Consider the following 27,524-nt stretch of genomic DNA (forward strand, 5'->3'; position numbering starts at 1 on the left):
TGAACCTGAAATAATGCAATATACAGAAATTATATATGGCCATATGACTTCTTTGCTGTTGTGCTAGTATAATTCCCCCCCCCCCCTAAAAAAAAAAAGAAGAAAAAAATGTTTTGAGGGTGTTGGGGTATGGAACTACAACAATGTACCAACACTGTAATCTGTTATATGTATGATTTATTCATAATTATGGTATAAAAGATGAACATATTTCTAACTTAAATAACAAAGAGTTAAAATATAAAATGAAAACTACAAAAAACTACAAAACTAATGCATAAATTATTATCCTCTATTTACAACAATTCTAAACATTGCACTGAAAAAGAAAGAAATTGAATGTTTAAAAAAAAAATAGAAATGAGTCCATAGAACGTAGACACGCCCCCATGCCCAGTCAGTCTACGGACCCGCACCATTTTATAACGTGTGGGTATAAAACCCCGCAAAAAATTAAATAATGAAAATATATTTATATGAACATGACAATATTACCTGAATCATAGAAAACACTATATGTATATAGCACAGACAATAAATATAAGAAGGCATTTCCAACACATGTATATAAAAAGAAAAAAATGAAAATTAATCAAGATGATGTTATTCTTTATTATATACTTATAAATAAAATATTGAGAAATATTGGTGGAACAAATTCGTATTTTCACTGAAAAAACTTTTTTCACTGCAGTGAAACATATTTTCCGTATTTTCACTGGTGTCTTGCCAGACTTCTTTCTTCTAAATTCATCCAATACACAAAATTAAGAGGAAATCTTTCAAATTGAAATGTCAAAACAAAGAAAAAAGTATATAATAAACAGAATATTTAAGTTCTTTCTATAAATACAGGATTTATTATTATACTTATTAATGAAATATTGAGAAATATTGATGAAATAAAATGCGTATTTTCATTTTCTGTATTTTCACTTTAAAAATTTATTTTTCACTGCAATGAAACATATTTTCCGTATTTTCACTGGTGTCTTGCCGGACTACTTTCTTTTAAATTCATCCAATACACAAATTTTAAGGGGGAGTCTTTAAATTGTAATGTCAAAAAAAAAAAAAAAGAAAAAAAGTATATTATAAACAGAAAATTCAAAATTTTTCTATTAATACAGGATTGATTTTCAGCTTGTGGTATAAAAGTCATCATATTTCACTCGTGGCTACAGCCACTCATGAAATATTTATTTTCATACCACTCAATGAAAGTAAATCCTGTATTTATAGAAAAAACCTTGAATATCCTCTATTTATTTTCATCTTATGGTATAAAAATTAACATATTTCACTCATGGCTACAGCTACTCATGAAATATTTATTTTCATACCACTCAATGAAAATAATTCCTGTAATTATAGAAAAAACTTAAATATACTCTTTATATTTGGTAACAATGGATATCTGTTGGGCTGTTTAACATCTTAAATTGATAATATTTAATGATTTAACAAAAATAAAAACCTATTCTTTGTCCTTTACTAAAAAATAACAAAAAATAATTTGTTCTGCTTTGAACATATGAATTAGAAACTAAAAAATTTGTTCCAGGAAATGATGAGTATGAAAAATACATCTGTATAAGCACAACAAATTTCAACATCTGTAAATATTTCATGATTTGTTGATTTTTTGCAGCAATCTGTAACTTTCAAATTGAGAAATTTTAGTGTGGGAAACATAATTTTTATTTGGAAAATTAATTTATCAATACATAATGATAAATTCACTTACAAATATATATACAGATAAGCTTTATCTGCCTAAAAAGTTCAGCTAGTTTGACGGAAACTTTTCAAATTTTTGCTTTTCAAATTTTTGAGAAACTCCAAAATTGAATTGGGTATTTCAACAGTTTTTGTTCATTTGGTAAAGGCTTCAATCTCAAGCAAAAACTGTTCAGGCATGTATGAGAAAATGGTAACTGCTAGAGAATAGCATTAATTATACAAAAATTTAACAATAAAAGGAGACTAGCAAAACTTTTACTTCATTGCCAAAACTGTAATTGTATTATAACCATGTACTTGCATTGAACTTTTCTTAGAATTACAGGAAAACACCATACAAAATTAAAACATCAAAAAATCTAATAAGTAATTTTATATGGCATAATTGGGTTTACCTTCCATGTTGGTAAATAGACAGTACTTTGTGGTAAATAGACTGTACTTTGTGGTAAATAGACTGTACTTTGTGGTAAATAGACTGTACTGTAAGTGGGATTGGTATACCAGTAGTGTAGGCATTAACAAGGTTAAATGGGAGACAAAGGGATAAGAAGCTCCAAAAATTAAATATTTTCGCAACCAGACCCACAATCCATTGCACAAGATTAATTGGCCCTTGAAGATGGTCGATTTCCGCCATCTTGTTTTACGTAAACAAATGTTTATGTTGTTTATTTGTCTTGATCAGTTTCCATTTTAATATAATTTCCTCCAATTTTAGCATATTTACACAAACACAAAAATAATAATTATAGAAATTCTCAATTTAATTTCTTGGCAATTTCAAGATGATGAACATTCTAAGTCTTTGGAAATCTCACAGAAAATGTGGATTTGCATGGTAATTAATCGCTGGTGCAGATTTTAAGCGTATGACACCATAGCTTCCTCTTCATTTAAATTCGACACTGTGGTTAAATGAAATCAGAACCTTGTAATTATGACACTTTTTAAAGAAATTTTAAGACAGGCAGCATAATTATATAATATTTGGTAAAACAGAACCTTGTTTGTTACATTGAAATCAAATCAAATGCATTATAACATGGTTTCCATGCCATTCATGAAACATGGCAGTCATCAACTAGTATCCTATCAACACATTGTGACCATCAACAGTCCTGTTATCCAATGAAAAGTTAACTAACATTGCTACCATCACATGGTAGCCAATCAGAAGCTAGATTACACGGTCCCCATCACTCAGAATCCAATCAGAAGTTAGGTAACATTGCTACCATCACCACAAATCCCATAAACAACACAAACAGTATGAATGGTGTAAATGGTCCCCACAAAGGCCAAAGGCCAACTGTTAGACTGCAAGAAAAAGAAACCAGGGTGATAACACATGCTTTATTTATTAACTGAAAATACAAATCAAAAATGGTAATATATATGTTTGCAATATGAGCCCATCGCACAGGCCTTAAACATTATTTTGCTTACGGCTTCGAAAAAGAGATGATATAGGTGAGTAAAGTAAAACTTTTTTATTTACTTACTTTCACTAAAAACAGTATCCAATGATTTGAACAAAAACCATTGTATTACATTTTGTTATATACTTATAAATGAAGTATTGAGAAATATGCAATAAAATGCACATTTTCATATTTTGTATTTTCAATGCAAAAATTTATTTTTCACTGCAGTGAAACATATTTTCCATATTTTCACTGGTGTCTTGCCAGACTACTTTCTTCTAAATTCATCCAATACACAAAATTTAAGAGGAAGTCTTTAAAACTGTAACATCAAAAAATAGAAAAATGTATATAATAATAAACAGAAAGTTTTTTCTATAAATACAGGATTTATTTTCATGTTGTGGTATGAAAATTATCATATTTCACTCATGGCTATTGCCACTTATGAAATACCGTATTTATTTATATACAACTGGATAAAAATAAATCCTGTATTTATAGAAAAATCTTAAATATTTTTCTTTAAATACAGAATTTATTTTCATGTTGTGGTATGAAAATTATCATATTTCACTAGTGGCTATCGCCACTGATGAAATATTCATTTTCATACAACTCGATGAAAATAAATCCTGTATTTATAGAAAAATCTTAAATATCCTCTATATATATCATAGGAGATATTTGTTTGTTTTGCCTGTAACATCAAAGTATGTTTGAGTGTACCCAACTTAGATGCAATATTTATATAAATGGCTATGTCATTAATGAAAATACAAATGTTGAACAGCTTGTCTTCACAAGATAATATAATTTAATGTAACGAGCAAAATGAGTGAATTTTCTATTTTGATTTCATGCTTTTTAGTGGCTCTATGTCAGATTGTTCTTTTTGCTTTATAGTTAGCTATCAAAAGACAAGATAGGTACAGATAGGTTTTTCAGGTTAGAAATTATTGGTAAACATAAATATCCAGATTTCATATAAAAGAGAGGTAACTTCTGTGCATTAATTCTTCACAATGCTAATAAAGATTTAACTCATTAGATATTTCAATACCTACCTGTAAATTTCTAACAATAATCATATCTTAATTAATCAGATTATAAAGGTATAAGGAATGTTTGTTTTTTTATTGGCTGGGATTGGTGCAAGATCCGCCATTGTAACATGCTGGTATAATTATCATATAAATCAAACTTTATAACTTTGCTAAAAGTTCACAATTATCAAGTCATTTTAAATTATATGACCAAACAAGGACAGGATTGGGGGGGATCCCCCCAATTAGGTTCAACAAAATGCACACTACATATAAAACGAAAAAAATAATAACAACCAAACAAACCCCCCACTCTGCACCAACCCCAAAACAAAACCCCAAAGAACTAGAGCAGACCACTTACAATATTCCACCAAAAACAAAGGCTGCTGTTGCTATGGGAATTAAAGAAGGGTACTTTCTCTCCCAGTCATCAGAACTGACCTTCTTGATGTATGACAGGTAGACTATGAGAAATATTGCTATACAAACATTTACAGCCACTGACAGAGCCCCTATGTTAAACCATAACCTGAAAAAAATAAAGTTAGATTAAAATATGTCTTGTTTCTAGTCTTCAAAGTATTCCTAATTTTTTATACTGGCCCTATGCATTTTAAAGTGACATTATGCCATTAAAACCACGCCTTTGAAATTCGTTCAGACCAATCAATGTTTCAGGGATTTCGATATTAACATATAGAAAATGAGCTATCAACAATATACAGTCTTGTAAAACTGCCTGGCAGAGCAAGCTGCACTGGTTCTATACTGTGACAATGACAACTCAGTTTCGGTTCCGGCAAGTTTGGGGTTAAAATATATAAATCGTTCTGGTCAGAAAGAAAAAGCCTTAAGATGCTGGTAGCATAATGTTAGCAAATATGTCAAACATAATATATTATTGAACATATAAAATTCTCAACAATTTCATGTTTTCATTATGAAAGTGGTTAAAAAAAGATGAATGCTGCTTTGATCCTACATATGTGGTGGTGGTATTGATAGTTTTCACTCTGGATCACAACAGCAAGCCACACTGAAGTTACTAGATGACAGTTCAGCCATCATGGGCAACTGTCAAGCAGTTTAACAGTACTAGTTGCCAAACTGTTACTTCTGTACATGTCAGAGCAGAGGTACAGTGTGAATGACCATAGAAAGGATTTCATGACTTATCACAACAAAAGTGACTTGCACTGTCCGGCAATCGAACTCGAGTCGCCGGATTCACAGGCCAATGCTCTACCTATTGAGCTAACCAGATGGCTTTTTAGCCTACATATAATATTTTATGCTGACTATATCAGTTTTTGCCACACAATAATCAATGTTGTTAATATATTATGAAAACTGCTAATCTGTTATGTTGACATTATCATATGCCTATTACAGATATTTACATACAAGGTTTTTTATTAGATATTAGATTTAGTTGGTGGAACATCTGTTGTAGAGGTATATTGTTTACTTGATATCATACCCTATAAATCATTCAGTAATTAAATGTATACCTTATAACAGCATATATAAAATATACAACACACCTCTTTGATTTCAACATGTACAAAAATCTATATCTCTGTTATCACCATTTAATTAATGTAAAATAGAACTGACAGTTCAAACAGTCTTAAAAGAGTTCTTTCCCTTTGACTGTAAGAATTTCAGAACAAAGAAAAAAAAAGGGTATGAGTTCTTTTCTTTTGACTATGTCAAAATGAGGAGTATGAGTTCTTTTCTTCTGACTATGTCAAAATGAGGAGTATGAGTTCTTTTCTTTTGACTATGTCAAAATGAGGAGTATGAGTTCTTTTCTTTTGACTATGTCAAAATAAGGAGTATGAGTTCTTTCCTTCCGACTACATGTATGTCAAAATAAGGAGTATGAGTTCTTTTCTTCTGACTATGTCAAAATAAGAAACATTACCATCTTTCTGATCCATCAAGTGAACATAGTCTTTAAGTAAAATGTTTCCAGATCCAGGCTGCACATTTGTGCAGACTGACCAGGTTCTATACTGTTGGTAACTCAAGTCAACTTTTGTATATTGGTATTGAAACCACACAAAATTTGCACGGTTTGTTCCACATTCAAAGCATGGCAAATCTATTACACAATTTTCAGCAGGTTAAAGGTTAAATCAGATCAGTTTATATGACAGAGCCTAAACTTTATGTCTAAATCAGAAGTACCAAACTTTGATCTCACTTGGTTTTCTGCACATTTTCACAATCTACTTGAAATACATGATGTATTTGTACAGTCATTAAAAGTAATGAATAACAAGAGCTAAATATCTATGATTATATGCTTTAGGACCTCAGTAAAGCCCCTTTAAACCCATTGTGCATGCTAACAGAAAGAATTTTCAAGGTTGCATTCCTTTGTCTTAGGGCTGTCATTGATGGAAAATTTTGTATCGATATACCGAGAGACAAATATCGACGATGCATCGATATATCGACTTTGACAGTAGATACAATGAAAAACATTTATATATGTGTTATAAATTGGGAACAAAATGATAGCATGCTTGTAGTACACATTACAAATACTACAAACTAACAGAAAGTCTGTTTTTTTCTGTTATTCTTGTCACTGACATTTGAAAACGGAGTTTAAAGTTCAAGTTAACCAAGATAACTAGAAAAAAGTTACTTCTCTTATGAGCCAAAATAGAGAGGTATATCAACTAACAGAAATAAATTTTTTTTAGCTTGTATCGATATGTGAAAGTGTGTACCGATATTGTATCGGATGATGAATATCGATGATATATCGATATCACGATATTCAATGACAGCCCTACTTTGTCTAAAGCAGTACCATACTATTTAAAGAATACATACCTGTTTATTCTATGGTCATACAAAACAGCCCTGTAAAAATCTGTGTAGTAGAAAACTCCTATCGAAGCTATCAACCAGCAAATGTTCTGAAACAAAAATTATATCAAACTTCAATATTTTGATACTTATACATTTTTTATTATTATGTTTTTTGCTGTTCAGGAGCAATGTTTTTTTGTCATAATCCCCTGAGTAGAATATGCTCTTTACATCAAATGATCAAGGGAGATAAGATTTAGGACCAATTTGTTTCACAGTTGGTTGAATATTAACCTGTCCAGCACAATCTTGTGTTAATTAAATACACAGTATACTACATGTGTGATGTACAAGTCAACTTCATCATGAATAGAACACAACAGAGTATATAACATATACATGTATGAGCCGCGTCATGACAAAACCAATGTTATGTGTTTGCTACCAGCATGGTTTCAGACCAGCCTGCGCATCCGCGCAGTCTGATCAAGATCCATGCTGTTCTCTATCAGTTTCCTTTCTTGTAATAGGGTTTCCAAGCGCAGGCTGGTCTGGATCCATGCTGGTCGCAAACGCATTATGTTGGTTTTGTCGTGACGCGGCTCAATTATACAATGTACTGACTATGGCAAAGAGTACAGGCCATGATCAGACAACCTTGATGTGCCAGCTGACTTTGGTTTGCATGGGCTGCATGAGTAGAGTAAGTTGCCACCAGGAGGCAATGGGTTAGTGTGAAGGTGGTAATGGTGTTGGTAGTTTTCACTCGTCTCCGGATCACAGCAGTTAACCACATTGAATTTACCACAGCACAGTTCAGCCATCCCATCATTCCTGGGCAGTCTGTCAAGCCGTTTACCAGTACTCGTTGCCTTCACTTTCACAAGGAACTGATTACTTCTGTACATGCCAGAGTAGAGCTACAGTGCAAATGACTGTAGATCAATCACAAAGAAAGTTAACTGTGTCGCCCGGAAATCAAACCCTGGTCGCCTTGTTCATAGCCCAACACTCTACCTATTGAGCTTACCGGACGACTTGGTTAGTGTGAACGTGTCAGCCTTATTATATATACATGTAAATAAAATACCTGTATACTGTAAGCAGACTCAATCTTCCGGAAGCGATTATTTTGTGCATCAAACTTTTTCTTTGTATCACTGTCAAGTTGTCTAAACTCAGTCAATCTGTCACCATCATACTCATTCTTCAAAATACCATCTATAAAATGAACAAAACAACATTCAGTTAATGGTATTTCATATTTGTTGTAATTGACAAAAAGAAAAAAGAAGCTTATTTTAAAGAATTAAAATGAAAGTTTTGTCACCCTGTCATTTATTGACATCAACATGAATTTTCTGCTTAAAATGGGTAGTTGTGAAAATTTTGTTTTGTATTTTTGAATAGATAAATATCAAATTTAGTTTTTACATACAAAGATTTTCCCTACCAATATAATAATTTAGGGACATTAAGTTTGACGAAAAATTATGACAGGTTAACAAGACATCTAGCTCCTATTTCAAATATGTCATGGTAAATATTTATAAAATTAAACACTATTTTTTATTTTGAAGTCAACAACAGCTGTAAGAGGAGAAAGAGCGCTTGACTAATACAATACTGGACACAGTAAAGAAAGACATGACGATCCCCATAGGCAGAATGTTGAGCCCCCTCGTCTTAATTTAAACCTGACCCTATAAGCTTCAGATCAAGGTGAAAGATGTATACAAAGGTAATATGTGCACAACACATCCCCTTTATACCAAAGGCAAAACCTTGACATTGCATCAACTTAGGTGACCTTGACCTCCAACCCAGTGACCTGGTTCATGTACATGACACAAGATCTCATGATGAACATTTGTGCCTAAAAAACTTGTTCATGTAATTAGAAAATTCCTCCATGTATGAAGAAGTTATGGCATGCACAAGTCTTGATGCATGTATGCACACACAAACACTGAACAGCCATTTTGACAATTATGTCCAACTCAGCAAAAGCATTTTGAGGGGTTGAATTCTATGTCACACTCCCTTTCCCAGATTTTATTGAGAACCTCCTCAGTTAGAGTTACAGTGCCTACAATGTTGTCTGCAAAGTTCATTAATATAAATGAGAAAGCTGAGTGGCAACAGAGCCTTTGGGAATGCCATAATTTACAGGGCCTTCTGCAGAGTGTTCTTAATGTACTATAATTGTTTGACACTAACCAATTAAGAAGGAACTGAAAGTTTGTATTGAAACACTGTTTTTCCTTGAAGGGTGGGGAGTAATTCAACTAAATCCTTTCTGAATTTCAAAATTCAATTAAAAGTATCTAAATTCAAAGGGAAGATAATTCTTGAAATAAAGTTGCTACTGGTCGGGGACCATCAACCGGACACTTTTTGAACATTTTTCCGTACACAATTCATAATTTTTAACCTAGAGACCAAAAAAAATGACATGGTTCAGCTAGGTTCTTCTCTCAACTAAAAAACTAGTTTGTTTATTTATGCTTGTATTGACACTTATATCTGAGGCTTGACAAAGAGGGTATCAAAATTACCTAAATTGTCTACACTACAGTACCATGTGTCCGGACAGATATGTACATGACGTGATTTACTTCAGATAAAAGCTTAGGTGTTTTGATTTTTAACATGATTATACATTATTTCAGCAACAAATGCTGAAGTTTTGGATACTCTAATGTTTGCTCTGCAAATGATAAAAGCTGGTATATGAAGTCAGGCATTGCTTTCTTGACCCCCAAATTTCAACATCAACATTCTTGAAATAGACATTAAAATATTAACATTTAAGTAGGTTGAAATAAATTCATTGACTTAATTTTAGAAGAAACATGCATTTATTGTTGATAAAAAAAGTAACTGACAACCACTAAAAAAAGAAAATACTATATTTAGCATTTTAGGGGCCATCTGGGTTTGATGGTTGTCCGGATTTGGTGGTCCCCAACCAGTAAAGTTATGAACATTGTCATGTGTGAAGTGGGTCATGATTCAGGTCCAGTATGTATAGACTTTAAGTCTGTTAATTAAAAATAAAGAAATTGAATTAAGATAAAAAATAAAAATACAGAAAATTCTTTGTTTAATGGGGGAGATTATTCTCAACATGTGGGTGCGTTAGAGGTGAAAATGAATTATAATATGGATACTTATAACTAATATAAGGAACATAAAAAATTATGTTTCAAGTAAATCCTAAAATAAAGGTTTATGTAAAAAATAAAGATAAGGCACAATTAAATAATGTTTCACCATAGAGTATTAGTGATTAATCACAGTTAAATTACTATTCACTACTGGTTGGGGACCACCAAAACCGGACAACCATCAAACCCGGACGGCCCCAAAAATGCTTAATTTAGTATTTTCTTTGTTCAGTGGTTGTCAGTCACTTTTTTTATCAACAATAAGTGCATGCTTCTTTTAAAATTAAGTTAATAAATTTATTTCAACCTCCGTAAATGGTAATATTTTAATGTCTATTTCAAAAATGTTGACGTTGAAATTCGGGGTTCAAAAAAGCAATGCCTGACCTCATATACCAGTTATAATCATTTGCAGAGTGAATAATAGAATATCCAAAACTTCAGCATTTGTTGCTGACATATTGTTTATCATGTTACAAATAAAAAATCAAAACACCAAGCTTTTATCTGAATTAAATCACATCATGTACATATGGCCATTATTTTTTGATATTTCGGTTTACTGATCCGCCGACTCTGTATTTTGGGAAAATGAAAAAAAAAAAAAAAAAAAAAAATTCTGCCCCCAAAAAAATTCTGTGTTGTCTTGAAATACGCTGCTTATAACGACTTGTCAAAGAAATGTCGCGGTAAGTATTTTAATTAACTGTTAAACCTACCATATGCCAGACTATTTTACATACGCTTTATACAGTGAGATACGCAACCGGTTATCTTTACTCGAGAATAGCCTGTCATAGCCTGTCGTCTGCTAGTTGGGGAAAGTGTTTATTGGTGTATTATGAAAGAATGTCTGTTAAATGGGGTCAAGTCATTCTCACAGAATTATAATTAGGCTTTGATGATATTTCATCAATGCATTGAAGGTCGAAATGCGTAAAAATGTAAAAAAAAACCAAACCAAAAAAAAAAGCCAAATTACGTAAGCAATTACATTCAAGGACAGAGCGAGAGAAATCTGCTGCAATTGACAAGATCAGTATTTTCAGATTTAACAAAAAAAAAAATTAGTCTTTAAAAGCAGATTGAATACAGGTTTTCAAACAAACAAAATAAAAAAATGCCCGCACTTACTTTTAATAGATTTTTATGTCAAAAATTGACCTGCTTTTTATCCGATAAAAATATTTTCACAATGGGCAAAATTGAACATGACTTTGTGTAATCTTTTCTTGACACTTCTTTTAACATCTGATCTATAAAGAAATGAGTGCAAGTCAGCTGATTTTCGGCACCTTTGATGATTCAGAATCAGATTACACAGCAGTGTGTAAACATCAAAGAATGACAGATTCTTTTGAAGAGCTCGCTTGCCACTTGTCAAAAGTCATTGTGTGTAGATCTCATGTGTGTTTTTAAACAATGGCAATATGAGCAAAAGTTTTTTTTTGTGTATTTAAACAATCTTTGGAATAGACAATCGGCGATGTATTTAATTTCATTGCTCTAGTAAGTACTATGTATATGTATGCACCACATTTATAGTCATGAAAACTTTTTTTTTTTTTGCCGCCGCCGCCGACCCTGTCTTTTTTTGGAAAAAATCAGTAAACCAAAATATAAAAAAAAATTGGCCTATCTGTCCGGACACATGGTACTGTAGTGTAGACAATTTAGGTAATTTTGATACCCTCCTTGTCGAGCCTCTGATATAAGTTTCAATACAATCAGAAATAAACAAACTAGTTTATTAGTTAGGAGAAGAACCTAGTTGAACTGTGTCGAATTTTCTGGTCTCTAGCAGTCTAGGTTAAAAATTATGAAATCTGTACGGAAAAGTGTTCCAAAAGTGTCCGGTTGATATCTTATTTTAAACATAAGAAAACAAATACATTTTATAACCAAAATTACAGAAGAAAATAGTTAACAAGGACAGAGTGAAAGTATAAACATCTTGATCGATTATGTATTCCTAGTCAATTACAAATTAAAACACAGATTACAAATAAACTATTTCAAAATTTATCCGATTTCAAAATGTCCGATTGCTACACTAGTTTAACATGAATTGCACTTAGAATTTAATATTTTTCTCTATTACGCTAAGTATTACGAAGATGTTATGAAGTTAGATTCACCAGGGTCAATTTGATCTAAGTATTTTCCAGCGATTCGTTTCTGAACACGGCGATGAATCTGTTGTTGTCTGTCGTTTGTTGTTGTTGTTTCCGTTTCCATTTTGTCTGAATATTGTACTTACTGAAAAATGATGTTTCCGTGTGCATAATATATACTTTGAAATATCTTTTAACTTCTAAGTTTTAGGGGGAATGTCTAATGAAGTTTCATGGTGTTGCATTTGGGTTTTTCATCTTAATTGAAATATGTTGTCTTAGAATAACATATCTTGCCAACTCAAGACAAATTGGCTAAAACTATATTTTGTAGTAAGTACAATTAAATTGGCCAATAGAATTATTGATGACAAACACACCTTTCTAAAAAAAATAGAGGTCAAGGTCGAACAGATAACGAGCAAGTTGAACAGAGAAGAGGAGCCGTGTTATCAAATCACTGCTAAAGGAAAACAGCGGTATTGTTTGATTATGTTTATTTTGTTGGATGTGTTTTAGTTACAAGTATTTTTTCTGTGGATAAAATTCTCAACTTGACATGTCATCTTTCTGATGATGTCAACTTTGCATCATTGCAACAGAATCTATAACAGTTTAAATAAGTGCAGCCTACAGGATCACTGTCACCGATAGTGTTCTGACATCTGTGTTCCTCGTGATAGTCATTCTTTTAATTAAGAGTTTGTGAGACATAGTAGAGGCATTGTCTTAATCTAAATCACTTTGATACTGCTACAAATAATGCATGATTTCATCTAATGCAGATTACCAGTAGACATCATCTATGGTGGCTGATTTGTGCCATTCATGTTTTGACATCATCTATAATGGCTGCTGGCAACTCAGCCAAGCAAAAAGTCCAGAATTAACAAGTTAAAATGGCAGGATTCAGAGCGAAAACACATGAATTAGCAGGGGCATATATTTTAATAAATAAAACTTTGCCCTCTGGGGTTGCTGATCGAGATTTAAGGCGTAAAATGATGGGTGCGTGGAGCGAAAACACGCCTTCACTCCATACCCAGCCATTTTAACTCTTGAATTCTTGACTTTGACTAGGTTTAGTTTTATATTAAACTTTGACACGGGACCCCGCTTATTAGCTCGCCCCTGCCATTTTTGTGTCGCCTTGAAAAAGGCGACATATAGGGGTTACTTTTGTCGGCGGCGTCGTTGTCGGCGTCATTGTCGGCGTCCCCTAAAGCTTGTCCGCAGCATAAGTCAGTCATTATAAGTCGGATTGACTTCAAACTTGGTATGCATGCTTCTTATAATGACCCAAAGTGCAGTGCACAAGAACCGGTACTCTGCACTTCTTATTTTTTGAGTTATTGCCCTTTTTTTATTTTCCTACTTTATTTTTGTCCAGGCCATTTCTCCTAAAGTATAAAAGCTATGGACTTGAAACTTCATAGGATGATAGATCTCATTAAGAAGAAGTGCAGTGCACACGAACTGGTACTCTGCATTTCTTATTTTTTGAGTTATTGCCCTTTGTTAATTTTCATACTTTATTTTTGTCCAGGCCATTTCTCCTAAAGTATAAAAGCTATGGACCTGAAACTTCATTGGATGATATATCTCATTAAGAAGAAGTGCAGTGCCCAAGAACTGGTACTCTGCATTTCTTATTTTTTGAGTTATTGCCCTTTGTTAATTTTCATACTTTATTTTTGTCCAGGCCATTTCTCCTAAAGTATAAAAGCTATGGACCTGAAACTTCATAGGATGATAGATCTCATTAAGAAGAAGTGCAGTGCCCAAGAACTGGTACTCTGCATTTATTATTTTTTGAGTTATTGCCCTTTGTTAATTTTCATACTTTTTTTTGTCCAGGCCATTTCTCATAAATTATAAAAAACTTTAGACTTGAAACTTAACAGGATGATAGATCTTAGTGATAAGAAGTGCAGTGCCCAAGAACTGGTACTCTGCATTTCTTATTTTTTGAGTTATTGCCCTTTGTTAATTTTCATACTTTATTTTTGTCCTGGCCATTTCTCATAAATTATAAAAGCTGTAGACTTGAAACTTAATAGGATGATAGATCTTATTGATAAGAAGTGCAGTGCCCAAGAACTGGTACTCTGCATTTCTTATTTTTTGAGTTATTGCCCTTTGTTAATTTTCATACTTTAATTTTGTCCAGGCCATTTCTCATAAATTATAAAAGCTTTAGACTTGAAACTTCATAGCATGATAGATCTTATTGATAAGAAGTGCAGTGCACAGAAACTGCTGATCTGCATTTCTTATTTTTTGAGTTATTGCCCTTTGTTGATTTTCAAATTTCATTTTTGTCCTGGCCTTTTCTCTTAAACTATATTGTTCACAAGGCGACACATCCGACTCGCGGAGTTCTAGTATTTCTAAAATCTCACTCCGTGCCCCTGCGGGGTGATGTTTAATTAAACTTCCCTCTGCATCCCCGCTAATTAGCATATTTTTCGCCCTGCGCCCCCGTCATTTTAACTTGTTACTTCTTGACTTTTCGCTTGGCAGGGTCGTACGGCAAAAACATGAATGGCACAAATCAGCCACCATAATCATCAGATCATTTGATTCTGCATTTAACACTTTTTTTACTGTATAGTTAAAAAAAGTAGTTGTTGTCAAAGATGTTCTCATTATGTTTTAGAGAAGAGTCTTCAAACTAAATTTTAGGCAGATTATGCCTCAGAATATAATAAATTTTTACTTTTTATATGCCCACAAGAATTTCGGCATATATTGATAATTATGCACCTGGTTGTCTGTTGGTCCGTCTGTTAGCAGGTTTTCTTGTCCAGTCTGTATTTTTGAACTGGTTAACCATAATGAGACGATGTGCAGAGGGCAGGTTTGACCATCCTCAGGTCAAAGTCATACTTAGTCATTTTGTATCAATTTCAAAATTTTGTGTCTGCTCTGTTTCTTTTAAACTGATAGTATGAAATGATATCTATTTAGCAGAAATATTTATATTACTGAGATGATGTGCAAAGTGTTGTTTTGGACTACCTCAGGTCAAGGTCACATCAACTCATTCAGAATCCTTATTTAAGTGTATATATTACAGGGAGATTACTATGTATGAATTTATTAATATGTTTCCTCTCAATCTAATTCGTGTATATGTATTGACCTCTCGTTATTTTCCAAAATCTATTACTTTTTAGTGGGTTTTTTTTTCAAACTTCATATTTTTAGTTTTTTTTCCATGTTAAGATTATAATAATTGAGTACAAAAGATAGGTAGACGGTAATAAGAAAACATTTTTATGTGCTCAAAAATATTATATTTATGTTAAAGTTACATTTAATAAATTTCATAAAAAACTAAATAGCGACATTTCATTAATAAATTGGGTTTTATATCGACTCCAGGTCTTATTTTAGTGTCCAAACAACTAAAATGAGTTTTATTAACATAAAAATAGGTAACCTCATTGTGGCGAAATGGGAAGTACAATTTCTGTTTGCATGAGAAACTCCGCCTTCGGATCATCCGTACATTAGTATTAAATCAACAAACATGACTATAAGTGGCAGTCCTAATTTAACGGTATATTTCCGCATTGTAACGGATGTTTTCATACAAATTTAATCTTTTTACGAGATGATTACTTTTACTGAACCCCAGGATTAGTGCACCGTGAAGCTTAAACGGTTAAAGTGTGTTTGCACTAGAAAATATCACATTTACTGTGTTCCAGATAGCAACTATAAAACTGTGACGTAGCGCATACACGAGCTCATTATAGTCTTCATTTGCATGTTAAAATTCGTATACGAACTTTAGTGTTACCGTGGGGTTTCCCTTTTAAAATCCTTATTTATGAACAATATTTGATGAGATTTACAACAAAACTATTAAACAGGTTAATGAAACTGTAGAATGTTTGATTTTTAGGCCGACGGCAAAATATTTTTACATATTTATTTAATGTAACTTTAAAGCTTAGATATTTTGCATGAAGCATCTGTTGTTGACATCAGGGTCTTTCAAATTGACATCTACAAAATTTATATGCTTCAGGGGTCATATAAAAAAAAACAACTTATTTTTATATAATATTTATGATTTCTTATGTAAAGTTACAAATCCTTGATCTCGTTATTTGGCATAAACCATTACATAGGTGAACCCTGCAATTGTTCAAAAAATCATTTCACTGATAATTAAAAAATGGCTGTCCCCAGTGAGTTGGTGGGGGGATGGTTAGGTCTGGCACAGTTTACATGTACACAGATTTATATAGTATACATGTTTAAAAATCTTTTCCTCCAACATACAACATGCAAAGCATAGATTTTTAGTGTGAATCATCTCTTTGTAAAAGTAGAATTATCAGTTTTGTGATGGATGCTGGATGTTTGAATGAGTATTGATTTTATAAATGTAAAGGGAGGTAATGATATAAATGTAAAGGGAGGTAATAAAAAAGAAAAGGATTTGTAAGCATAGCATTCTGATTTTTGATTATTCTTTAGGCATAATATTTGTGCTTTTGATTTTCATGTATAATATTATTTTATATTTTACTTTTTTATATGCCCGAAAGAATTTCGGGCATATTATGTTATACCCCCTGGCGTCCGTCCGTCCGTTAGCAATTTGGTTTCCGGAGCATAACTCAAGTTCCATTTGGCCCACAACATTCAAACTTCATAGGATGATTGCCCATGTTGGGTAGAAGACCCTTATTGATTTTGAGGTCACAAGGTCAAAGGACAAGGTCACTATCACCTTAAAACTGAAAACAGTTTCCGGAGCATAACTTAAGTTTCATTTGGCCCACAACATTCAAACTTCATAGGATGATTGTCCTTATTAGGAAGAAGACCCCTATTGATTTTGGGGTCACAAGGTCAAAGGTCAAGGTCACTATCACCTTAAAACTGAAAACAGTTTCCGGAGCATAACTTAACTTAGGAACACCTCGCTGATCGCAAAAAAAAAAATCTCAGAGACAATTTGGAGTTGAATAGGATCAATACGTGATGTAAACAATAGAAATATAATATAATGTGATGTGAATGTTATTATTTGACATCCATTGGAAAATTAAATCTATTTCGTAAAATAATAAATAGGGTTAAAATAATAATAGGGTTAAATCTGTGTTGAAAAGTGCTTAATGAAGTTCATGTTACTGAATATAATCAAGTGCCTTGGGAAAAAATGCTTCTTTCCTATTTATTTTTAACGCGACTTTAATCGGAAAGTTATCGATTATGTCCCATCCGATTGAACCGATGATCGATTGGGACAAATTTCATCCGATTTCCATCACTAATGATTGTCCATATTGGGTAGAAGACCCCTATGGATTTTGGGGTCACAAGGTCAAAGGTCAAGGTCACTTTTACCTTAAAACTGAAAACAGTTTCCGGAGCATAACTTAAGTTCCATGTGGACCACAGTGTTCAAACTTCATAGGATGATTGTCCATATTGGGTAGGAGACCCCTATTGATTTTGTGGTCACACGGTCAAAGGTCAAGGTCACTATTACTTTAAAACTGAAAACAGTTTCCGGAGCATAACTTAAGGTCTATTTGGCCCACAATATACAAATTTTATAGAAGGATTGCTATTAGAAGAAGGTAATACTTTATTTAATTTATGTAATGTTTATTCAAACTTCATAGGATGATTGTCCATATTGGGTAGAATACCCCTATTGATTTTGGGGTCACAAGGTCAAAGGCCACTATTACTTTAAAACTGAAAACAGTTTCCGGAGCATAACTTAATTTCTATTTGGCCCACAATATACAAATTTTATATAAGGATTGCTATTAGAAGAAGGTAATACTTTATTTAATTTATGTAATGTCTTACAAATGCTTCATCCTTAATATAAAAAAAAAAAACACTTTCGGGCATATATATATATTCTTGTTATCATTTAAAAACCAACATTATTGTTGTTTTCAGTCAGTATATATACTCCCTCACAATTGCATGGAGATAAATAATCAACACTCTTCTTCAAAATTAGCTTTTTAAGGGCATGACTGGTAACATGTCTGTGGTCTGTACTCCACAGCAAAAGCTCTGCCATATATAATTGTCACTAAATATTTATGTGAGAAGAGCATAGCTCTTTGGCATTTATCAATATAGATCTTAATATTGATAATTGAAATTAAACATGTTTTGGACAAATGTTATAGATGGGTATTCTTTCTGTTTAAAAAATATTTTTGATAACTTTAAATTTTATTTACTTAAAACAATTTTGAATTCCGGGCGTATATTGCCATGATTGTGTGGTGCTCTTGTTAAGAAAGGGCAAGCATGGGTTTATACCGTATGACATTTAAATGATGTTTTAAATAGAGCATGTAAGATGCTTGTTTCTTGGAAAAAATAGTGCTTAATGTGAAATTATTTGTCATAAAAGAAGAAAAAAGTAAACAAAGTAGTAGTTTGACTTCTGTACAAAATCAATATAACTGAACTAATTGCCAGAAAGCAACAGAAGAAAAAAATGGTTCAGGTAATTGGCCAAAATTTTCAGACACTCCTTTTACTAAAAATTTTTCTCCTCATTGGGTCATGATAAGAACAATTTATTGGCAAACAGTCTTAAGACCAATTCATAATTTGTGACGCTACGAAAAGAGCAGTTAAGTACATGTACATACAGTATAGTCTAAGTTTCTGATAATTTCAAATCATCACTCTGTTCAATCTACGACTTGCATAATGAAGTTAATTTAAAAAGAAATAACATAAATGAGCCGTGCCATGACAAAACCAACATAATGGGTTTGCGACCAGCATGGATCCAGACCAGCCTACTCATCAGCGCAGTCTGATCAGGATCCATGCTGTTTGCTTAAAAACCCTATAACAAGTAGAGAAACTGATAGCGAACAGCTTGGATCCTGATCAGACTGCGCAGATGCGCAGGCTGGTCTGGATCCATGCTGGTCGCAAACCCATTATGTTAGTTTTGTCATGGCGTAGCTCAAATTATGATAAAAAATCAATGTTTCAATTATCTGTCAGTTTACAGCCAGGATGCCTTCAGCTAGATCACATGTCAACTTGGATGAGCCAAAATATGACCAGAGTACGTTCATGGGAAGAGCGAAACATTTCCTCATTACAACCAATCCGCTGAATGTACTAGCAACAAGCAAGCAGCTTGATGAGGCGAAAGATATTGTTGAACGATACAGGTAATTTTTGCATATACCAAGCTTGATTATAAGGTTTCTAATTTGTTGGAAGATACTAGGGGAAAGGATATGGCCAATTTGCACCAAATCCTTCCTTTATTTTTTGTGTCGCTTTCTACAGAGTAGTAGCAACATATATAGAGACCTCTTTTCCATTGACTATCCTTTTGTCTGCCTGTTAATCTGTTGTAAAACTTGTCTGGACTACTGTTTAAAAACTACTGGTATTTGATTGAATGATTTTTGGCTGAGTTATTGCCCTTGAATAGAAAAAGCGTTTTGGCCTGTTAATGATTTTTGTGTCAGTTACTATACAGTAACTTTGACATGCAACAAAGTAGCTGCAACAGATAGGGATCACTTCTCTATTGCCTGTCTGTCCATCCGTCCGCACAATCATATAGAGATCTGTAAACAGAACAAAGGAGAACAACAGGCTGAGAGTTCATTACATGATAATAGAGTTAATAGAGTAAATGGCTAATGATGCTCTATTAAGCAAAGGAAAATAATAAAGAAATGGCTTGTTACTTCATTTCGGCTGGATGACATTGTGTTTTCACCGCAGCCCTTGTAAACCCCAGGTGTGTTATTAATGTTGTTTTTGTTTGATTACTAGAAAAGGTGAAGATCTACCTCATCTGACAGATGAACAGATATGGGATGCCAAGCATCTGTATGACTCTGCGTTCCATCCGGACACGAAGGAAAAGATGTTTATACTTGGTCGTATGTCTGCACAGGTTCCGTGTAATATGTCCATTACTGGATGTATGATGACTTTTTACAAGTAAGAATTTAATACATGTATATAGATCATATTCTTGAATAGCCTCTTTTTGTGCACGGGAAGTTTGGATTATGATGAAATTGCTTTTATAGTTATAATAATGATTTACATTTTATGGTGTGTTAATTCAAACTAAAATAATTTGTGTTATCTTTGTGATTTAAAATTTGAAGAAGTGAATACAGTCTGAAAGTAATTGAAACACAGGCCTCGACATTAGCGGTGGTCCGTTGGTCCAAGACCACTTGATTTTGACAAGGACCACCTAATTTTAAAACCCACTGGTCCGTCGGACCACTTGAATTTTCTGGTTGATGCAAGGCTCATTTGGGAGAATGGCGATTTTGTCAAAAACATGTTATATAATTTTGTTTAAAATCTATGTCCGATGTACATGTATATGGTTCATTTATCTCTGATTAGTTAAAGAAGTTCTTAAGTCATCAATATTTAACTTTCATTTTAAGTCGCTAAAATTTTGTTTATGCAAGTTAAAAGAGTTAAGAGTTTGTGATATAAATTTAGGTACAAAATTCATTCAAATGGTGCTAGTAATTATGCATCGTCTGATAACCACGGCGGAACCATTAACATTTATGTTATGTTACATGTTAATCAACCGTGAGTATCCGATGATGGTAATATTATTATATGATATCGGATAAACTTAAATTTCCGATACTTGAATAACGGCAGGAAACGAAAGGAACTGGAAAAATACATCTAGTAATTCTATGCTATTTATCTTTATTTTAACTGTTTAACGATAAGAGATCTGTTTCTTCTAGAGTTAAAATTATTTTAAAATGTTAAAAATACCCAATGTCAAAAATGAATATCAACCAACAAGCAACAGGGAGGTAAAATTCTGTATTAAAAATCTGTGAGAAAAATAAGATAAGTTATAGTAAATTATAACATTGTCATTATTTAAATAATTTAGATATTTCCATGTTTTCAAAGACAAAAATAAGATAATTTATTAGTTCAATTAAAAATGTTAATCTGTAAAAGATGCTATGTTATTATCATGATTATAAGACGTACCGCGTATCAGCAATGAATATTTGAATAACAGTAAGAAAATAACAGACACAAATGGCTTCACTATTCCCTAACTTGAGTTGAGAGAGAAATCACTTTAATATAAAAGTTAACATAAATAAAAGCTCTGTTGTGTATTTTTGACTGAGATAAAAACAAATAAACAAATAACTCTACGATAAAAATACCTACTGACTTGCTCTCCCTTTTCTGATTAGATGAAAAATATATATCTAAAAATATCTGTTTTCTTTAAAGATTAATAATACATCTTTGTCATAAAAGTTAAACATTTTTTTTCTACATTTGCAGTAAAAAGATATAATAATGATAACTGACCACCTGACTTCTGGAAGGACCACCTAACTTTCAAATCTAGTGGTCCGGCGTACCACCTGCTAAAAAAGTTAGTGTCGAGGCCTGAAACATATATGTAGTTTGAAGATTTCTTTATGTAAATGTTGTGACCTGTAAATGAGTTTTTCTAGCCAGACTGCTATGACCAAGTGGTAAATTTCATGTCTTAATATCACTTTCCTATTACGGCTGTTTGCCTTGCATTGAACTTTACATTCTTACAAATGAGGCGTATCCGGCTTACAGAAATGTGATGGTCCTGCTCAGGTGCTTGCTCAAACCTGAACTAATGTAGGTTAGGCAGCTGAGGTGAGGTCTACATTCACCAATAATGGTGGAAAATGACCATTTGACTGTCACAGTGTCAATATAATTAAATAAATCCTAACAAAAAACAAAACAACAACAAAAAAACAAGAACAAAAAATTTGAAGTTGTGATAGTTATATAAGTTTTTCAATATATTAATTAATTAATTTAATTAATTTTAGCATTGTTACATATTTTGTTCATTAGCTACAAGCTTATTCAAATTCCATACATAAAACATGACAAAAAGTAGTTTCAAAGTGTGAAGTCTTATTTTGTTTTGACTGCCTAGAATCATAGTTTTGTGGCATTTAGCAGTTTGAATATTTGATGATGTTTGCAGTAGTATGTTGTAACCCTGGTCCTTTCATTCCCAGGAGGTAGTGTGGACTTTTTTTTAAGCCCCTCGCCATATCATTACAGGACAGTTATGTAATAAAAATCCCAGCCAAATGCCCATGCTCTGTGAGTTAGACATCTCCTCTGGTATTTTGATGCTAGGATTGTAAACAAAAAATATTTCATTGGAGTTGTTTGTGAATATTCAGTACAGGTACAGTTTTAAACATGTTTATTTTAATACTCACACCTGTTCAATGTTATATGTGTTATTTATTATTTGGCGTTTTTTTAGTCTCTCATTAAACAATTTATTACTACACTAAAATTCATTTTGCAAAAAAAAAGCAAAAAAAACAAAACGAAACCATGTATAAAGGCACGGTTATGTGTTATTTATTATTTGGCGTTTTTTTAGTCTCTCATTGAACAATTTATTACTACACTAAAATTCATTTTGCAAAAAAAGCAAAAAAACAAAACGGAACCATGTATAGAGACACAGTTACATGTAGGTACCGTTGGCCTAGTGGTTAAGGCGTCCGCCTTCGGATCGGGAGGTCGAAGGTTCGAGCCCCACGGGGAGCGTTAATTGAAGGATGATTGTTTCTCGTGGGACTCGTTCCAAAATGGCCGCTTCGTGAGCCGCGAGGTAGTTAAAATGAATGGTTACCGATTTCTATCCGCCTGGCGCCTGGCAATTAGTGGTAGGAATTGGGAGGTACATGGTATGCAACCAAAAGGTGTCTCATAAGTCAAAATGGCTGGCCCTTTCAGTAGGGGTGACACTATAATAAACAAGACCTTTACCTTTACCTTTTGTAGGTAGTACAAACCAGTTAATTTCTGTATTGTCTAACAAATCTCAAATGTACATCAGGTAATAGAATAAAAAATTCAATTAAGGAATGAATGAAATAATTGTACAAAACTTAAATATACTCAAAAAAAAAGAAAAGGTATTCACAGTTAAACCTGTACACAAAGGCCACATATGGAAATCCTAAGTCTATAGAGACAATCCTTTGTCAAATACATGTACATGATGTACTTATAAAATATTATACCTTATTCATGAAACCTCGTGTCACCAAAGAGCACATTTTTCAATTTCTTTGGACTGGCTTTTTTATTACAGAGTTGACTGTTCTGAAAGTAAAATAAACACATTATTTAAGCATATGCTGAAAAACAACCAAAAAAAAAACAACAAAACTTAGTTTATACCTGTTTTGCTAGATTGTTTATGTTTTTCTGTTGCATTGGACATGATTCAAGAAATTATTGCAAAGAAAAAAACAACAGAACAACCCCCCCCCCCACACCAACCAAAAAATGCCAACACACATTGCATATAGCATTATGTGTTTACCTTGATTATTTTTGTTTGTCCTCTTATTGTTTTCTTACCATCTTCTCACTAGATAATGTTGAGAAACATAGATGCCTGTCATGTTAAGGTGACGCATCTGCCATAATGATTCATAAATTGCTGCCTGTCTTAATGTAACAGTAATTCTGGAAAATGTCAAATACAGTTCCAGTTCTTCACCTTTGTTCTAAAATTTGAAAGTGGGAACCAGTCTCGAATGTTAAAATCTGATTGGTTGAATCAGAGGAATGTTTGAAACTGACAAATGGTAGAGATCTGTTTCCAGACTTGTACCCAATGTACGTTTTTCCACGATAAGCCTGTATAGTGGAAGTCTGTCCTAACAAATAAAGAGCATCGAGGAGTAGTGGAAGATGTTAAGTGATAGCACTGTGTCTACAGTTTAGGGAAGCTAGAACAAGTATTAGAAGTTCCAAAATGGCTTGGAATCGCAGTTCAGCCGGGTATTCAAAATTTGTTCTTTTTTTGTGAAATAAACTCCTTCCTGAACAGTAAAGCTATTTTATTTTTAAGAGAAATATTCCATGAATTTTTTACCCCCCGTAGGAGCCTACACTCTGGTTTTCTAGCTAATGATTATTTAATTCCTGGCAATAAATAACATGGCAGATGGTGTGACCCATAGGTGCCCTGTTTTAAGATTTTTGTCCTCCATTTTGTTATCATGTGACATTGAATTCTCTGTTTTGATTGGCTTAGGGCAGGCAGTGTACAGATAGAAGTGGTCAAATCTTGTTAACTGTGTATGTCACTGTCCAAGAACGGGGGCACACAGTTACTGTTGATATACTGGTATTTAATCTTAAAATTGAATAATTGTACATTTGTATCTTGCACTGTTCTCTCAAATTATCTATTAGCCATATTAGCTATAAACCATCTACTGCTGGAGTGTTCCATTTGGGTTATGGGTGGAATCCGCACATAGAGAAACTTGGATCTGAGACTTGACCAGTTGATAAGACAATCAATATTAAATTTTAAGCAATCAAAATTTAGTGTTTTAAAATATATCTTCTAAATATAAAATAAATAATCTTTTCTTTGATTTTCATCTTTTGCTGCCTATTTTCTATTAAATTTTGTCCTTTGTTGAAAGTTCTCAGTTTGTAAATGCTATGTTAATATGGTAACATTGAAAATTGCAAATAAAGTTAATTGAGCTGTTGTGCATGTGTTGCGTGCAATAAAACTTTCATTACATGCATTATTTTATTTCTAAAGCATAATTATTACATGATGAAAAAAAAAATGTCATGTAAACATTGTCAGACTGAAACTAAATTATGATCAAATATAAATAAAATGTATATTTTATTGCTTTATATAGCTATTTGTTGTATTTTATTGCTTTACATAATTATGTATACTTCATAGTTGCATGCAATTACCGTATTTGTTATAATATAACATATCATGGTGGTGTTAATAATAAAGCTTGAAATCAACAACAAAATAAATGCATTGGATTTTTCAGTACACCCCCCTCCAAAAAAAAAAACTGCAGAAAAGCTCAATATATTCTGTCCAAAAGATATTTTTATGTATTATCTGGGTGACTGATCGTATCATTTATTCAAGGAAATATATACTGATAGGAGGTATGTGAAGCACCCTATTGATAATAAACAGGTGCTGTCTAACCTGATATGTATACAGCAATCAATAAACTTAGCAAAAAAAAAGTACAAAAAATGTTGATAGGACTTTGATAAATGGCCACTTTTGAACTACAAAAAAATAAGTGAAATGTTTAAATTGCACAATCAAAAAATGACGAGAAATAGGCATATAGCAGTAAGGAAATATTAATAGACACCATATTTTACTTGACTTTTGCTTTGCAAACAGTTGTTGTGCTCCCACTCTAGGGTTAGGGAGGGCATTTAGATTTGCCTTTGACTGTTCAAAAATGTTGCATCACATGTAGCTTTAAAAGTGCTTGAGCTAGAGTTAAGAAACTTAATAAGAAATGTTGATCAGCATCTGAAGTTGTGCAACTGGAGTTTTTTATGTGGATTAATTCAGTTTTGTTAGTTATTGCCCTTGACTTAGTAAAATTTTGCAATTTTCAGATTGTGTGATGCAAAGCTTAAAAAGTATTTGACCTAGAGTCATAATACTTGTATCATGCGTAGACCAAAAAGTTCTTAACCTAGAGTCATGAAACTTTATAGGAATGTTGGTAAACATGTTTAGGGATAGGGGGAGTCACCATAATTATCCCCCGCCGATGGAATCGTTTTGGCGTTGTCCGTCCGTCCTTCCGTCCGTCCGTCCTTCCGTCCGTCCGTCCGTCCGAATTTCGTTTCCGGAGTAGTTCTCTGCAACTAATGGCTGGAATTCAACGAAACTTTATGGGAATGTTGATCAGCATGTGAAGTTGTGCACCTGGGTATTTTCGTCTGGATATTTTTAGTATTTTTAGAGTTATTGCCCTTGACTTAGAATTTCGTTTCCGGAGTAGTTCTCTGCAACTAATGGCTGGAATTCAACGAAACTTTATGGGAATGTTGATTAGCATGTGAAGTTGTGCACCTGGGTATTTTCGTCTGGATATTTTTAGTATTTTTAGAGTTATTGCCCTTGACTTAGTAAAATTTTGTCATTTTCAACTTGTGTCGCATGTAACTCAAAAAGTATTTGACCTAGAGTCATGAAACTTTACAGGAATGTTGATCAGTATGTGTAGTTGTGCACCTGGGTATTTTCGTCTGGATATTTTTAGTATTTTTAGAGTTATTGCCCTTGACTTAGTAAAATTTTGTCATTTTCAACTTGTGTCGCATGTAACTCAAAAAGTATTTGACCTAGAGTCATGAAACTTTACAGGAATGTTGATCAGTATGTGTAGTTGTGCACCTGGGTATTTTCGTCTGGATATTTTTAGTAATTTTAGAGTTATTGCCCTTGACTTAGTAAAATTTTGCAATTTTCAACTTGTGTCGCATGTAACTCAAAAAGTATTTGACCTAGAGTCATGATACTTTACAGGAATGTTGATCAGCATGTGTAGTTGTGCACCTGGGTATTTTCGTCTGGATTCATTTAGTATTTTTAGAGTTATTGCCCTTGACTTAGAAAATGTTTGCAATTTTCAACATGTGTCGCATGTAACTCAGAAAGGATTTGACATAGAGTCATTAAACCTTATTGGAAAGTTGCTCAGCATATTTAGTTTGTTCCTAGGGTTTCGCTTGTGGATTTATCCAGTATTTGTAGAGTTATTTCCCTTGACTTAGTAAAAACTGTTTCATTATGTTGTTATTTGATCCTTGAGTGCTTGAGTTAGAATCGACCAACTTAACAGGAATAATGATCAACATCACTAAATTACAGGAATAATGATTCACCTCACTGTGAAGCTATGAACCTGGGACTTTGCATGTGGATTTTTTTCAGTTTTGTTAGAGTTATTGCCCTTGAATTACAGTAGTATAAATTTGCAATTTTCAACTTGGGGTTTGCTTGGGGATTTATTCAGTATTTGTAAAGTTCTTGCCCTTTACTTAGTAAAAAGATTTTTAGTTTTCAAAAAATATTTGACCTAGAGTCATAAGATTGACAGAACAGTGGCGCGGTGGGGGAACCCGTGTCCTATGGACACATTTCTAGTTTTTATTAAAGAAGAATTAAAATGATTTGTTACAATAACATTTAAAAATATTTGAAAATTGTGAGATCCCTTTTTGATGCCTTGAAAATGGCAATGAAGTCTAGAGATTAAGATGTTTTTACATCTAGGTGAGCTATTGTGATCCCCA

General features: G+C 32.9%; 2 protein-coding genes across 2 annotated transcripts in view; one reads left to right on the forward strand and one right to left on the reverse strand.

Moving 5' to 3' along the window:
* Positions 1 to 1,909: 1,909 nt before the first annotated feature.
* On the reverse strand, positions 1,910 to 12,507 carry LOC132756263 (transmembrane protein 128-like). Its single transcript, XM_060747284.1, has 5 exons — positions 12,357 to 12,507; positions 8,139 to 8,269; positions 7,070 to 7,155; positions 4,581 to 4,748; positions 1,910 to 3,063 (listed from the first exon to the last, which is right to left on the reverse strand). The coding sequence occupies exons 1-5, from the start codon at positions 12,454 to 12,456 to the stop codon at positions 2,958 to 2,960; spliced, it is 591 nt and encodes a 196-aa protein (XP_060603267.1). The 5' UTR covers positions 12,457 to 12,507; the 3' UTR covers positions 1,910 to 2,957.
* A 162-nt stretch (positions 12,508 to 12,669) lies between these two features.
* Positions 12,670 to 27,524, forward strand: part of LOC132756253 (sideroflexin-1-like) — a 28,297-nt gene continuing 13,442 nt past the window's right edge. The window contains exons 1-3 of the mRNA XM_060747273.1: positions 12,670 to 12,811; positions 19,356 to 19,528; positions 20,148 to 20,318. Of these exons, the coding sequence (XP_060603256.1) occupies positions 19,368 to 19,528; positions 20,148 to 20,318 (332 nt within the window). The 5' untranslated portion in view covers positions 12,670 to 12,811; positions 19,356 to 19,367. The remainder of the gene's footprint in view (positions 12,812 to 19,355; positions 19,529 to 20,147; positions 20,319 to 27,524) is intronic.

Source organism: Ruditapes philippinarum, unplaced genomic scaffold, assembly GCF_026571515.1.
Source record: "Ruditapes philippinarum isolate M1 unplaced genomic scaffold, ASM2657151v2 ctg151_1_1_1_1, whole genome shotgun sequence".
Classification (NCBI taxonomy): Eukaryota; Metazoa; Mollusca; class Bivalvia; order Venerida; family Veneridae; genus Ruditapes; species Ruditapes philippinarum.

Excerpts from the sequence above, each read along its gene's own strand:
- LOC132756263 (XM_060747284.1), bottom strand. The coding sequence starts at position 12,456 with ATGGAAACGGAAACAACAACAACAAACGACAGACAACAACAGATTCAT. Across the intron at positions 8,270-12,356 it reads CTTAGATCAAATTGACCCTG|ATGGTATTTTGAAGAATGAG; the intron begins GTGAATCTAACT and ends TTCATTTTATAG. Across the intron at positions 3,064-4,580 it reads TTTGTTTTTGGTGGAATATT|TCTAACAGTTGGCCTTTGGC; the intron begins GTAAGTGGTCTG and ends TTTTTCTTGCAG.